This window comes from Embiotoca jacksoni, unplaced genomic scaffold, assembly GCF_022577435.1.
Source record: "Embiotoca jacksoni isolate LCO1_2020_lvr unplaced genomic scaffold, fEmbJac1.0.p SCAF_20, whole genome shotgun sequence".
Taxonomy (NCBI): domain Eukaryota; kingdom Metazoa; phylum Chordata; class Actinopteri; family Embiotocidae; genus Embiotoca; species Embiotoca jacksoni.
In genome coordinates, this window is record NW_027185341.1 from 9,553,099 (window position 1) to 9,568,079 (window position 14,981).

A 14,981-nucleotide genomic window follows, 5' to 3' on the forward strand; every position below is an offset into this window, starting at 1 on the left:
GCCAAGCCAGAGAAAGAAAAACAGATCAGTATCAAGTTATAAAGTGAAAAGTTTAGTTATAGCAAAACGTTTTTGACATTAAAACACGTTTATTGTGTGTTATAACAAAATACTTTCACGTTATTGTTATAACAATATACTATTTAGCGGATTCTGTTTGATGTCATGCAGCACTTTGTATGGAAGCAAATTGTTGCTACGCCAAAAAAAGAACAACGGCTTTGTATCACATTATAACGTGAACAGTTAATTGTTCCAACGAGACATTTTTCATGTTAAGACATGTTTTCCATGTTTTAACAAGACATACTATTTCAAATAACTTATATTGTTATTGCGTAAAAGCTATGATTGAGAGAAACATTGTGGTGAAATGATAAGTTGAGGAATATGGCTAATTTACATGATTCTATCAAGTTCTCCCTCTTGTTTGGGTTAATGAATTGCATGCTTGATCATATTGTGATGAGTATGCACACACTTAGAAATATTTAAAATGAATCAGGCTGAACAAAAGGGAAAATGAATCCGACCCTCTGGGTGTGGCGCTGTTTCTCAGCCGGAAATATCTCCTCTGCTAGAGACCAACTTATCACATTATAACGATAACTAGTATATATCGTTATAATAAAAATGTGATGTTTTAACCTGAAAAATGTTTGGTTATAACAAACTTTTAACATTTCTAATGTCATACTGATCCATTTTTTTCTTTTAATGTCGTGGCAGGAATTTGCTTCCATAGAAAGTGCTGCAAAACATTGAACAGAAGTAAAACAGTCAAACCTGTTATTCGTTTTATGTTCCTCCGTTATCTCCGTCTGTGCACTGTAAATGTTGCATACATGTATATGATAGCTATCTATGGAAGTCTATGCTGGCAACCATGGAATTACTTCATCAAATCACAACAAAAACAAAGTCAAACTATCATTCAGCTTTGTCATTTTCATGGCAGTGATGATATTTATGACCAAATATCATGCAAAAAGCATGAACTGCAAAACTTACCGTCAGCTACAGCTCTGCTTTTGTTTTTACTGCTCATCAGCAACATTAGCATGCTAACATGCTGAAATTAATATGCTCAACATTACACCTAATAAACATCAGCATTTTAGCATTATCACTGAGTATGTTAGCATACTGACCTTAGCATTGACCTCAAAGTACAATCTCGTGATTTTTCACTACAAATCAGCCAAAATGCGCCAATAAGAGTTGTCATTGTCTACGTTAGGAAACAAATTGAAAATTGAAAACGATCCTTCATTTCATTTTTACCTTGGTTGTAATTCTATATGAAAAATCTATTTCAAAACAGTGGAAATTGGGTTTTAAAAGTTTGATTTAAATGTCACCCATGCTGAGATGGAAAAAGAAATTGCAGTTTGATGGAGTTTTTTTTTTTTTTTTCAGTATTTACGGCACTGGACTTCCATGGATAAAAAGTGTACTGTTGTGGATGTCATTCCGGCCTCGGTGGTAGTTTATGGTTTAGCACGAGTAAATCCAATTCTGGACTGATGAGTCTTGAAAGCAGCTGTGGTAGGCTACAATTTTGGTGGGCGCGCACACACACACACACACACACACACAGATAGAAACAATTACTCTTCTTCCTCCTATCAACAGCCACCCTCGGCCTCCCATTTACACCCTTTTTGAAGCAATGTAATTGAGATCCCCCCGTGTGCTGCTGGTGTCTATTATTGTCTGGCTATCAGCAGCTAGTCTGGCCCATCTCCTGCTCCCACCACCATGCCCAAATTGGGGTGGCAGAGTGTAAACAAGCTATCCAAACAATCCAGCTATTTCAGGACCACGGATTTCCCTCGAGTCCAGACCCCTTGCTTCTAGAGCTTTTATCCCCACCTTCCCTTTCTCTGATGAAATATTTGTTGTCTAATGCAGGGTGAGGACACCTTCCCCCACCCAGCTGTATAATCAACTCCAACATGCCTAACGTGCACCGTCAGTTTTCTGCTGATGGCCCCTTGTACCAGTAATTAATCTGGAAATGTAAAAAAATAAGAAAAAAGTTGTCTTTTCTTTTGAAACTGTAGTTGAAAACTGAAGTTTGCTTGCTGAATCTTTTTTTAGAGGATTTTTTTTTTAGAGGATTTGTTGTCTGGCAGCTGAATATGAATTGAGGAAGTTGTTTAAATTAGTAAGGGAATGGGTAGAAAAAAAAGAAAAAAGAGAGAGAGTAAAAGAAACATGCTGAGAAGACAACTCAGAGAGACAACTCAGAGAGGACCGACAACGTGAGAGAAAACAGCAACAGAGAGAAAGAGAAGGGAATTTATCAGATCAGAATCAGGTCGGTGCGGCATTTATCTCCCCGTCGCAGTCTGATGTAGTTTCATCGAGCGCAGCCGCTGGCTGACAGCGGGTTTCTAAATGACACCGTGCACCTCTGACAAATAGAAGGATTAGGGCTGATCAGATATTAGGTCAGGTTGGTCTTTTTGACATGGTGGGTCAGAATTGGGCGGCTTAAACTACTCTGTCTGTATCGACCTGCTAATACCACCTGTAGATATATGAAAGGTTATACGACCGCTGCACATAGATTAGGTTGGATTAGAAAATACAAGACTGGATTAGGATGTCTAACAAATACCTGGTTTGTTATAGCAGTTGTTAAATATTTGTATCCATTAAAGAACTTATGAATTCATATTTAATTATATTTCTGTAAAGAAATGGTTAATCAATTTTTTTTTTTTTAAGTGATCAAGTTTCTCTTTATAAGTAACAGCATGTTTTTATCTGCTGTACATTGATGCAGTAGTTTTCCAGCCACACCGGAGAGTTGTGAGCAGCAGAAAATTAACATCACTTTACAAATTCTGAATAATATATTTTGCTTTACAGCACAAGAAACACTCAGTAAGTTGTGTTCAGAGAAAAGAAAAAGCAAAACTTCCATCAGAGCTCACCACAAACTTTATTATTTTTTAGTGCTTTTTTAATTTTTAATTTCCTTTCGTCTCGACCGGCTACCTGCCATGACCGTTTTGAAGCCCCAAGTCTGGCATTTTGACCGTTACCATTTTTTTTTTTTAGCTAAAGCATCTGACCGACAACCTGAGGACACTATGCCTGTCTACCCTGTACAGTCAACGTGACTATTGCTCATACGTGTCAATAAAAACCAGACACTCCCCCAAACATGCCGTTTTTTGAGGCCTAATATCTAAATAATTATGGAATTATTTTCAGACGGTCCACCAGAACACTGATTATGAAATGACTTGTGAAGAAAAGTAATTGACTTTTACTTCATGAGAAGTTAAATCTGAGTCTATGGAGCTAGAGGCTTTTTGGAGCCACCCTCCAGCAGCCCTCAGTGGTTTTAACCTTTCAGATATTTCCACACTAGCTTCTCTTTCCTGACCTGGAAGCTACGTCCATTTTTATAAACAGCCTCCAATTTAATTTATGTATGTTGATGAAATGCGAGATTAAAGCCCGAGCATCAAAGCTAAATTATTGACCACACTGAAACGTTCACAAGGAGACATCTATTGACCTCACTTTGTGCTGCCCTGGGCCAGTTTTATGTGTACCCATACCTGCTGGCTGTCTTTTTCATTAATTTAAATGCTTACAAGGCCTCGAAAATGACCCTCACCTTTTCTCTGAACACACCTGCTCAACACATTTCTTATGTGTAGTAGGCCTTTGAATTAAGAACCATAAATCCTAGTCCATGAAGGACAAATGAATGAATCACGATCATGTTTATGCGTCCAGTACTAGTTCTCAGTGGGTAAACTGACAAACCAGTCAACTTTTCAAAACCTCGGTCAATTCCTTTTAAACGCCTCAGAAAGCAGAGGTGAGGGTCGGGTTGTTCGGTCACTCGTCACCTGGTCCTGCCAGGTCGGATCATTATAGTTATACCGCAAGGCTGTCACAACAAAAACCTCTGTCCTGCCCTCCATTTGTCTGAGTAGACACACACAATCTGTCACACTGACCGGAGGCTGCTGTAGATACAAGCTCCCGTCTGACCTGCTCAGCAGGAACTAAAACAGCCGTTCCCTGTAAAAATGGAAAGATAAATACCCACCATTCTTAATGCTGCCGATCCTCCACTGGTTGTGTCCTATCACAGCTGTCCTTTCTGATCGATTATGAGTGGGTGGATGAGACCTGTTGGAGAGGAGTCGCACAGTGGTTGAAACTATTTTGGTTTGTTTAATGTCTCGTGATAAATAGTGGTTGTTGTGGGTGTTGGCTGTGTGTTTAGTACGTCTGCGTGTTGGTGGAAGTGTGAACATTTGTCCGTGGTGTAACGTTTGTGATCAAACATTTCTACAGCATAGCTAAAGAGAAGCTAGTCCCGATCCTTCAATCCTGCAACACTTCTGCTCAATCAGTAATAAGTTACAAAGTGCTTCACACATGGAAGCAAACATAAAACTTATAAAATCAAATATCTAAAGCTGTGACTGCAAAATGGTTCGTCCCCTTGGTTTTTAAGACAGGTCTGGAACAGATGGGCTACGGCTACAGAGAGGTCAGAAATATAGCAAGTATCATGCCCAGGAAGAACCTTAAAAGTCATCATTAAAATACATTTTAAAATATAGTGGAAGCCAGTGTAATGTAATATCTTAGTTCTGGATAAAAGTTGTGTAGTGGAGTTCTGTTGGAAATCAATCAATTAATTTTTGCCTGAGACAAGAGGAAAGGCTGTTGCAATAGTTCAGGCATGATGAGGTACAAGTTCAAGTAGTTTATATTTTTGAAATAGTTTTAAGATCACTTAAAAATGATTGTGGTATGATGTTCATATTACAATTACTTTTAAATAAAATGCCAATATTTCTTGCAACAGGCCTCTTTCTGTTTTCAAAGAAAAAAATTATTGCACTGGGATCCACTAACAAAGATTTCTGTTTTACTGGTGTTAGGTTGAAGGGAATTTGTAAATATCCAACATAGAAAACCACAAAGAAAACAGCACAATGAGGTCAGTCTAACTGGCAGGTACAACCGGAGAAGAGCAAAGCCATGTTTACAAAAAATGTGTTTCAGTTGAAGTGTGTAAAGGAAAAATAGAAATGGGCCCAAAATGGGCCCTTGAAGCACACCACACCACATCCTGTGACTAGACACTAAAACCACTATTACTCCATGACAACTTCTAAACTACTGCTACAGTGACTAAAAAACATATCCAGGGGCTTCATGTTTTGTTGTGCCAGGATATTTAAATAGGACTGAAGCAGTTTGTTAAATACTTTACGTCGATGCAGCAACGTGATGAGCACGGCGGCTGAGGGAGATTCCAAGTAGCCCCTGAGTTGATTGGCCTGCCAGTTCATTAGCATCCACTCTCTTTACATAATTCTCCGATACTTCACGGGTCGAGGAAAATCAGTCTGGGGCACACAAATAAATAAATAAAAAAAATGCAAATTGGTGTCTCCATCCCCAACACGCCTGCAGTAAACAAATACAATATGCAATATATCCGCACCCACTTTGTCTCTCTCTAATACTCACGGGAAGTATCAAGAACGTAATTTGTTACCTCAAAAGGAGGTGCAGGGTGATTAGGTCCTGAGGCTTTTCTGCACGCCGTTTATTCACTTTGCTACCACAGAGGTCTGACTCACTGTGTCGGCATTCTATTAATCCAGCAACCACCTGGCACCCTCGCACATATTAATGGAGTCTGCAGGCTCTGGCGAAGTGCTGCGAATACGAGCAGGAACTCTTGAGGTTCACTGCAGTGGGTTCGTAAGTAGAAAGCAGCGTGAAGCAGAAGCTCAAGGGGAGTATTTAGGAGCTGGTGAAAAGTCTGTGAAAGATAGTGAGGACGGGTGAAAAATCTAAATGTGCAATAGACTCATTCTGACGTGACGTGTCCAGAGCCATGATAGAGAACAAAACAAAGCATAAACTGCTCCGCTGCTCTAACAAAACTCAAACTGGGTTGCTGACTTAGTGTCGTACGCTTCAGTGGACTACATTCAGAGTGTGTGTGTGTGTGTGTGTGTGTGTGTGTACACACCTACAAACCACACCGAAGCTCTTTTGTAGCTGTTTATGGGTCACCGCGAGTAAAAAAACTATTGTGAACTCAATATACTGGCCAGAAAAAGTAAGTGCATTTTCCTGTTTCAGTGTGGTTTCTCTGTGATTTCGCCTTGCATGGCAACACTGGAACCTTTTTCTCACCTCTCTCTGTGCCCTTTGAGCACCGAACTCTCGGGGATCAGGGAGACCACACCCTCACCTAGCAGCTTACAGAGAGAGGTTGCCTCTAGCAACTGATCCACAGTCAGATCTGAATCAGAATTGAGGTGCTACAGAAGGTAGATGTAGCCGAGCAGGGATCCGTGTTTAGAGGCAACTTCAACCCACCTGCTTTCTCTTAACTGTACCAAGAACCCAGTATTTTCACAGGTGTCCTTCTGTAACACTTTGTGTGTGTGCTTTTTTTATTTGTCAAGGGTGACGCTTCTAAATCAGGTTCGGAGATCAATTCCCTCACACGAAGTATGGAGGATGTGAACGGCAGCAAGAAGGATTTATCGGCCTCTGGAGGTGAGGCACGTGCATGCACTGTACATACAGTATGTACGCAGACAACACGTATTGATTCTGCAAAGAGGGATGCAAAGGACTAAACTCCCAACCCTCTGTGATATTTTAAAGCCCCATGTTACAAACACTTGGCAAAACTTGTACCATCTGTGTTTGAACAGTTAACTGCTGGCACTTTCCCTCCCTAATATTTGGTAGATCCCTGCAGATTACTCAGTGTGTTCTTTAAAAAAAAAAAAAAGAATGTAAAAGTTGGTGATACAGCAGCAAGAACAGCCCGAAGGCATTCGAACTGTACCCTGTGCAAACATCCCCCCACCTGTTCTCTGTCTTTGGTTTCCGACCACACTCTTTGGGCACGTGCCTGACTGTCTCCCTGCACAGCATCAACCCAACACAGCAACCTCATCCATAATTCCTTATAAGTTCCCATCCCCTCTAATTACTGTTCACACAGACTGAAAAGCCCAATGGAAATGCCACTGTATTGAGTACAACTCCCACATGTTCTGTATCATCGCTCCTTCACATGCTCTGGAGAAGAAAAAAAAAACTGCTTACATTGCTGGACGAGCCTAATATACATCTTCCAGGCTTCGGATAAAGGGTGGAAGACGGAGGAATTAGCATTATTAAAGTTGCGTTCCCCTCTGCGTGTCATGTATTTGTGTTGCTGCTAACCATAATATTCTCTCCCACGCATCCCCCGAAGATTAATGCCCTGTTGAAATATTCATGTTGCTCAATAACACCATGAGGCATTCGTTTTTAAGTAGTGTGTTACTGAGGATTTACCTCCTCAAGCACTCCTCAAGCACTTCACCTCTATGATTCATCCATTTATTTTGTTCGGTCACTTCTATCTTTTTTTTTTTTTTTTCATTAAACGATGGTCATCTCCAAAACACCCGATCCTTTACTCCTACCAGAGCCCCTAACCCACTATTTTTTATCCCCTTCATTCTTCTTTCCTTGACAAGTAGTGCCTGTAAACGGTCATGTGGACCTGAAGACCAGCCTGACTCCACCGCTAATTACCCACACTGCTGCCACCCCCATGCCCGTACCCAAGTTGCCCGTGGCAGGTGACCCCCTCCTGGGCTACGAGTCCCGTCGAGGCAGCAACGTCTCCATCGATCCAGCCTGCTATGAAAAATCACCGGTTAGTGTACTTACTAGTATTCTCATCCTGTGGCGCCGTCAGACGTAATCTGTACGCACTTTTTAAAAATGATTTTGTTTTAACATCCATTCTTGAAAAAAAATTGTGACAACAGAAATCTTTGTCTTATTTATTTTGGCTGCATTTACTGACAAAGCTTTTGATGCAATTAGACTAATTAGAGTTTTATGGCGGTGTTGTGTTGGCACCTTTTGTGCCTCACTTACTTGCTGAGTAGACATATGTGCAGCAGAGTGGCTTAATTGAAGCTGGCCCCGGTGAGTGTATATTTTTCTTGTGCTCCTCCCCTTACATTTCCCAACATGCCTTCTTACTTTATAACATATAAACAATAAAGCAAATTGAATTGTCCAAAGTGATTGTTAGAAATTATATATATTTTTAAACATGCAGTTTTGGAACATTTAAAAAAAAAAAGAAGAGAGATATTAAGATAACTTACATAGAATAGGTACTGACTTAAAACAATAAGTGCACAGGGTGAGACAGTGGAATATTGAACAATCACAAGCGTTAGGGTTCATGAAACAGTTATTTTAGACATGAATCGGTTTGTGCGCTCAAATTTCTGTACCTAAATCTTACATGAGCCTCTGACTGCTTGGGCTCCACTTGCATTGGTGATCATAAAACCATCTATCAGCAGGAGGGGCAGTCCTTGTGTGTATAATATACTGCCCTCACCTGAATACATTTCCAAACCATGTGGGAGCTCTCATGTGTAATAACCCTGTTAAAGGATATCACAAAGCCAACATGACAACACTTGTGAGTGAAGAAGTGTCAGGTAACCTTCGCTGCCACATGGCTTTCCCCAGAGTGCCTGTCTGAATTCATTGTGCATGTCCCGCTGATGCGCCGAGGTCGGAATGATTGATGATGATTAATGTGGTATGCCGGTCCGACACTTTACTTACTGCTGCCACTGCAACTCTTTATTTGACAAACTGATGATCTGGATGAAGACCCGAGAGAGTGAGTCCAGATCTCTACATCTGCTCCTGTCTGTCTATCAGCGTGAATCTCACTTCAGTTCACCTCACACAAAGCCGAGTCGGTGTGATTCAGCTCACTTTACTTGCATCAAAGAGCAGCACAGCCGGAGGGCAAAGACACAAAATCAACACTTTTACCATCAAGTTCTTCTTGTAGTTTCTCTCCTTGGTTTTAATCACTCTATCCTCCTCCTGCCACCCTCGTGCTCCAGACCAGCGCCCGGAGCGCCTCCCCTTACGGCCCGTGGAGCTCTGGCAGCGGTTGGACCAGCCGGAGGTCCAGCTGGAACAGTCTGGGCCGCGTCCCTTCACACAAGCGCCAGAAGCGGCAGTCCGGAGAACGACGGTCGCTGCTGTCCGGGGAGGGTGGCTCCAGCTCAGACGACGGGGAAGGCGGAGGAGAAGGGGAAGGCGGACTGATGGAGGACGATGACGCATCCCTGGCAAGGATGGACTCCATGTCCCAGTCGCAGAGAGGTCCCCGGCACAGGAGGATGGAGTCCGTGGAGACCCGGAGCTCGATGGATCTGCCCCCTGATGCTCTGCTGCAGGTAGACCGTCTTCAACAACCAGCGGTTTGTATCTCTGACGAATTGTTAGTATTTTCTGGAGAGTATGACACCTTAGTGGGAGCGTCATGAGAGTGGACACTGCTGAAATGAATATGAAAATCTCCACAGCCTCATTAAAGCTGCGTTACAAACGGTGTACTTGTGTACTAACACTCACTATTTTGAGTGCAGAAGTGCGTTCACACGGACAAGTACAGAAACATGCAGCGCACTACAAGTATTCAAATCTGGACTACAAGTGTGAAACACTGGACACTTTGCCCCTCAACGGTCGCCATCTTGGCTACGTAAAGGAAAGGGAGAGACCACCGACGCTAAGTATTTCAAATAAAGGCGTCTAAACTGCAACAGTTTCAAGAACGCTGCACAAAAGTGTTTATTTTTCACTACGTACCACCATACTGCTGATGAGTAGAAGCCATCAGTGTGTTTATTGTGTGCGTTAAACAGAGGGCAGGAAAACCCATTTCTGGGTAAAATAATTAAAGCCGGCAGATATGTTCAAATGTTGCGGTTATTTCTGGGAAGTGCAAAAAGGCAGTCTGAGACGGCACTGCTACTACACAAGTAAGTGTACTAACATATAAGTAGAAGTACTCTATCTCAGTGTACTAACACGTAAGAGTACTCTATCTGTAAGGGAAGTAGGCCGTTTGAAACACAGCCTTAGTGTTTATCTTGTGGTACTGAGCTCCAAGCAGAACACACAACACTGAACTCACACAGCATTCAACACAGAACAAATGCAGCACTGAATAATAGAACTTTTATAACCTATTTGTAAAATACACAATTAAAAACAGAGTTCAATAATATTAGTTAGTTTGGATATGGCCTCATAAACCTAATGCATAACACCGCATAAGTTAACCAGGTTATACTTGCACCGAAGATTATTCAACTCAACAGTAACAGTCACTAAAAAAGCTGCATCAGTACATAAAACTGTGAATGAAAATGTGCCTTTTTATTCCTGTTTAGGTACCCTACCTGTACCGCTCAGCCAGCATGCACAGCTCCAGACCCCCCTCCCTCAGCGCCTTACGGCCCCCAGAGCACAGTGACTGCAACGGGAAGGACTCTCCATCAGCCCTGGGGCCCACGCACATGTCACTGGAAGACCACGCCGAGGACGAGAATACAGAGGAGGAGGCCGCTATGGTACGTGTGTGTGTGTGTGTGTGTGTGTGTGTGTGTGTGTGTGTGTGTGTGTGTGTGTGTGTGTGTGTGTGCGCACACGTGGGCTTGTTCTCTTAATGAACGAGCATGTTACAGACAAGGAGATTGTTTTGAAGGTTCAGATGTAGGATTAACAAACTGACTTGTGCACGTCTTTGCAGGGTCGTTTCGCCCGACTGTTCCACTGGCTGGAGAAGAAACAGCCCGAGTGGTGCAGACAGAGAGATACCTGGTCACTCTACCTCTTCCCTCCAGAGTCCAGGTAAGATTCTGATCATCTTTCTACCTCTTCACTGTGCTCGTTTTTGCAGCTTCTTTCCTTTAATACTGGTATTTGTTATTTATTGTAAATACACAGCAATCCAAAACAATGTGTTGTTCCGAGAGGAAAATGCTTATGAATGACTTCCTCCTGTGGCAGTTGTCAGTGTGCAGAAGAACAACTGACAAGAAGAGGATTCTTACCATTGCGTTTGACTGACATCCCATAATGCTGCCCTGTAATTACAGTGTTTTTTTTGGCCTCAATGTGAGTGCTGCATTTTTATAGTTTTTTCCCTTATGTCAACTCCTCTTCCTTCCCACATTTTCACTTGAGAAGTCTCTTTTATCTGTAAATTTCTGCTGTGTCAGGGGTGAGCGAGCCGGGGCAGAAGGGAGGAAGGGAGTTTCTCCCACTGAGTGCAGCGTGTTATCTCAGCCACGTGCTAACTCCCCCCCCCCCTCCCCCCCCCCCTCCCCCTCCCTTTGATCCGCGTGTCTCTGCTGTCTGTTTGGAGGATGCGGCTGCGAAGGCGACACCGAGCAGCACGCCGGCCTCGGCCCGCTGCCACAGAACCACAACATGCTAATTAAATGGCAAAAAGAACAACCCACCCAGTGTCATGGCATGTCCACTCCAATTTAGGAGACTCTCGGATACAGTAGGCAGTAAGCGTTGGCAGCACCGCAGAACATCCTGAAGGCCAAAGTGAAATTTGAAATGATGGCTGTTTAGAAATCTGTCCGTTTTTTGACTTGTAGCTCGTTATTTGATATCATTTCCTGCAGTGATAGCGATGAAATGTTCTCCGGGGGCTGCGGATTTTTGGTTCTGACTGATGTTACTGTATATTGACAGTATTTGTGTTAAAGGTGCTAAAGACTCACAGGAAGTACAGCAGCTGGGAGTGGGTTCGATATTGTTAGTACGAAGTAACAGCTTTAGTTTCAACATTTCAGACATTAATCTGTGACTCAACATAACGAGCGCTGAGGTTACACTCGGTAACTAGGTGTGGTTGAGTTTTGTCATTTGCTGTCAACACAAATGGATAAAACAGACACAGCTAATGCTAATGAAATTGTTATTTCCTCTAATGTTGGAGGAACACATCGATTACTCAGCACGGTAACGAGTGGGAATCAGTGCTAATTCTAGCTAACGAGCCTAACTAACTACCCAAGTTGAAGCTTTTGGGTGTTTTGGGTGTTCTCATGAAAAGAAATGCCAAAACCAAGCGACGGGGAATAACGCTTCACAGGTGAGACATTATTTTTACAGTATTTTATCATTATAAACATGTTCAATTCATAGTTAAAGCGAATTGTGCAGCCTGACAATTTTGTTTTGTAAGTTTTTAACATAGTGATTGTTGTAAGTGTGTCCTTTTTAATACGATTTCCAAAAGGATAAACAAACTCACATAATCAAAGAATTTTTTCAATTTATTTAAAAAAGACAATACTTAGAAATGTATTGCTGAGGAAGGGCATCTTAAATATTCTGTTAAAGACATTTTAGTTTTACTATCTACAAAAGATAAAGTATTTAAAATGCCATGTTGCCATTATTTAGTTGTGGTCCTCCTGCCGGCCAGTGTGGCATCTACATCTATCTGTTGATGTTCAATATGAGGTCCTGGGGCCCACAAGCCCACCATGGATGTTGACACTGTCTCCTAGCAACAGCGGCCATTGTCAGTTCCCCGCTTCCATTGACAATGCCCATCCAAAAGCTTCATACATAAAATACTGATGTCATTTATTTATTTTTTTCACAAAATTGAGGAAAAGTCAAATCTCAGTTGAGCTTTAGAGGTAAAATAAGTGAAAAGCGGCCAAAATCTATATCAGTAGAAATGATTTCTGTTTTGCATTAAAGTGGTACAGTCCAAAAGGTTAATAGAAAAAAACCCTCCCCTGAGTCTGTTATTGTCTGACCATCAAGAAAAGTGAAAGAGCTCGGCTCAAACTGGACTTCTAGCCGGCTCTCAGTTGCAGCGGGCTACGAGGTCTGGCCGTTGCTGAGAGTGACACCGAGGACGTAGGCTCTGCGTGGCGCCCATTCTGGCCTTGAACCACCGCGGACGCCCGCCTGTGCTCACAATCACATCACGAGACAGCAGCGCGGCGGGGGGGGGGGGGGGGGGGGGGGGGCAGAGTCCAGAGGCTTTCACATGGACCCGAATTCACCTCAACCTGCCTTTTGTGCTCGCTGTTGTTACTGCGACTACTGATGATTACTGCAGGGGACGTTTTTAATGAGCGGAGGAGTGGGCCGGCTATGAAGGCATACTGGGAAGCAGCCACTGTGATTAGATGTGTTTGCCATGAGAATGAGCTGTAGAAGAACAGGGGGACCAGTAATGTGCTGGACCTGCTGGGCATGTGGTCCCCTCTACAGTACTTGAATAGATTATGTGGAACTGGACTGGACTTTGTGGGAGAAGTGGGACATGTGAGCTGCAGACAGTAAGATACAGACACGAGAAGAAATAGACAGCAGGGAGGGTTTTAGTAAATACTGGAGGCATTGGTGTGTGGCTTTTCTATGTTTCTGTAAGGCTTTTTCTCCACTGACAAGAAATATAAGTGATTCAGCCCATACAGGTAGCGGAAGAAAACACTAACTGTTCCTGGCATCTGTCAGGCCATTCCTAGAAAGCAATCATCCAGAGCACAGGAAGTGATGCGGTTCATATGTGTGTGTCTGTGAAGATTTCTCAGTCATCCGGGTCAAGTGTTATCCGAAAGCTACTGGACTCCCTTGAGATACATGAACACGTCTCACTGAAAAGGTGAAACTTCTCCGAGAAACTCAAGCAAGACCAGTAACCTTCAGAACAAAATGATCCTGTGTGTGGTTTGTTTGGAACGAACCGAGTGATCAGCACGAGTTGATTTAGACGTTTCTAGCCATTCTGCACCAAGAGATCATGCCTGAGCGCCGTTGATAGAGACACAAACTTCCTCAGGGTAATATCCAAGCACACATAACGCCCACACTGCTAACGTGACGAAGAGCTTCTGGGAAGTGAAGTGCAAAAATAGCAGAAGAGTAATTTGAAAAAAGAAGATTAGTAAAAGGAGGAGTTGATTCATTTTTAAAGCTTTATTATTTATTTATCTATTTCTTATGGTATCGGGCATTCTCTTTGTGATCAAGATGTCTTTTGTAAGTAGATTAAAAGAACAAGAAACATTAGCAAGAACACATTCAACAAAACACAATGAACAAGTTATTTGAAAAAAAAAATCAATTACTAAACTTGTCAAATAACATCTGATAATATGTTTTTAAAAAGAGGAATGAAAGACCAGTTTTAGGGTAGTTTGCAATTTATTCCATTTCAAAGGTGCACAGTACAACCAAGCGGAAACCCACCGTGACGTCACCCATTGTAATTTGAACTGCCGTTTTGCAGCCTCTTTTGATATTTTGACCATCGCCATCTTGTCTTTTTCGGAGCTAGAAGTGATCATAGATCGACGAGCTGGGGAGGAACAAGTAGCGAATCTGACTCGATTTGACTGAGGAACCGATGACACTATGCCCCGCCCACCTAGACGGGACACCTGCCTGCACCCCAGGCCTGTCAATATAACCAGACACACCCCCGAACATACCGCATTTGGAGGCCTGATATTTAGTTAATTTTGAAATGATTTCCTGATGGACTGCCAGAACACTGATCAGAGGGAATTATTTTAACGAATGATGCTGTAATGACTTGTGGAAAATTTTTTTACTGACTTCAATGGAAAAGTTGAATAGGAGTCTTTTGGAGCCAGAGGCTTTTTGTAGTCAGCCCCTGGTGACTATGAGTGGTACTGCACATTAAGGAATTTCCCTATTGACTTCTCTTTTCAGCCCCATCCCTTCTTAAACACAGTCTATGATAGAACCTGAAACCAGCGCAGTAGTTCCTGGATCGTGTACTGTTGTGACTTGAAGAGGTGTGAGGTCATTTGGAAGCTTAAGCAGCACAGCTTTGAATCAGAGAAGAGTGTTCGGATGCCCTTTGTGAGATTTGGAAAGCAAAAAAACTAACTGTAATCAATATTTAAGGCCATGATGCCAGCTGTCACTTAGAGGCAGTCCGTGTTTTGATGCAAGAAAAACTCCAAAGGTCAGTAAATATCATCTCAGTGGAAAGCTTCAAACTTGTCAAAATCTTTTCATACAAACATCCAGATGTCAGGGAGGTTTTAAAATCCGAG

At 42.4% G+C, this 14,981-nt stretch overlaps 1 protein-coding gene across 1 annotated transcript in view; it reads left to right on the forward strand.

Annotated features, from left to right (window-relative positions):
* cacna1g (calcium channel, voltage-dependent, T type, alpha 1G subunit) overlaps positions 1 to 14,981 on the forward strand; it is a 182,819-nt gene that overhangs the window by 96,782 nt on the left and 71,056 nt on the right. The window contains 5 exon segments of the mRNA XM_069156162.1: positions 6,477 to 6,570; positions 7,554 to 7,732; positions 8,961 to 9,299; positions 10,302 to 10,481; positions 10,661 to 10,761. Coding sequence (XP_069012263.1) covers positions 6,477 to 6,570; positions 7,554 to 7,732; positions 8,961 to 9,299; positions 10,302 to 10,481; positions 10,661 to 10,761 — 893 coding nt within the window.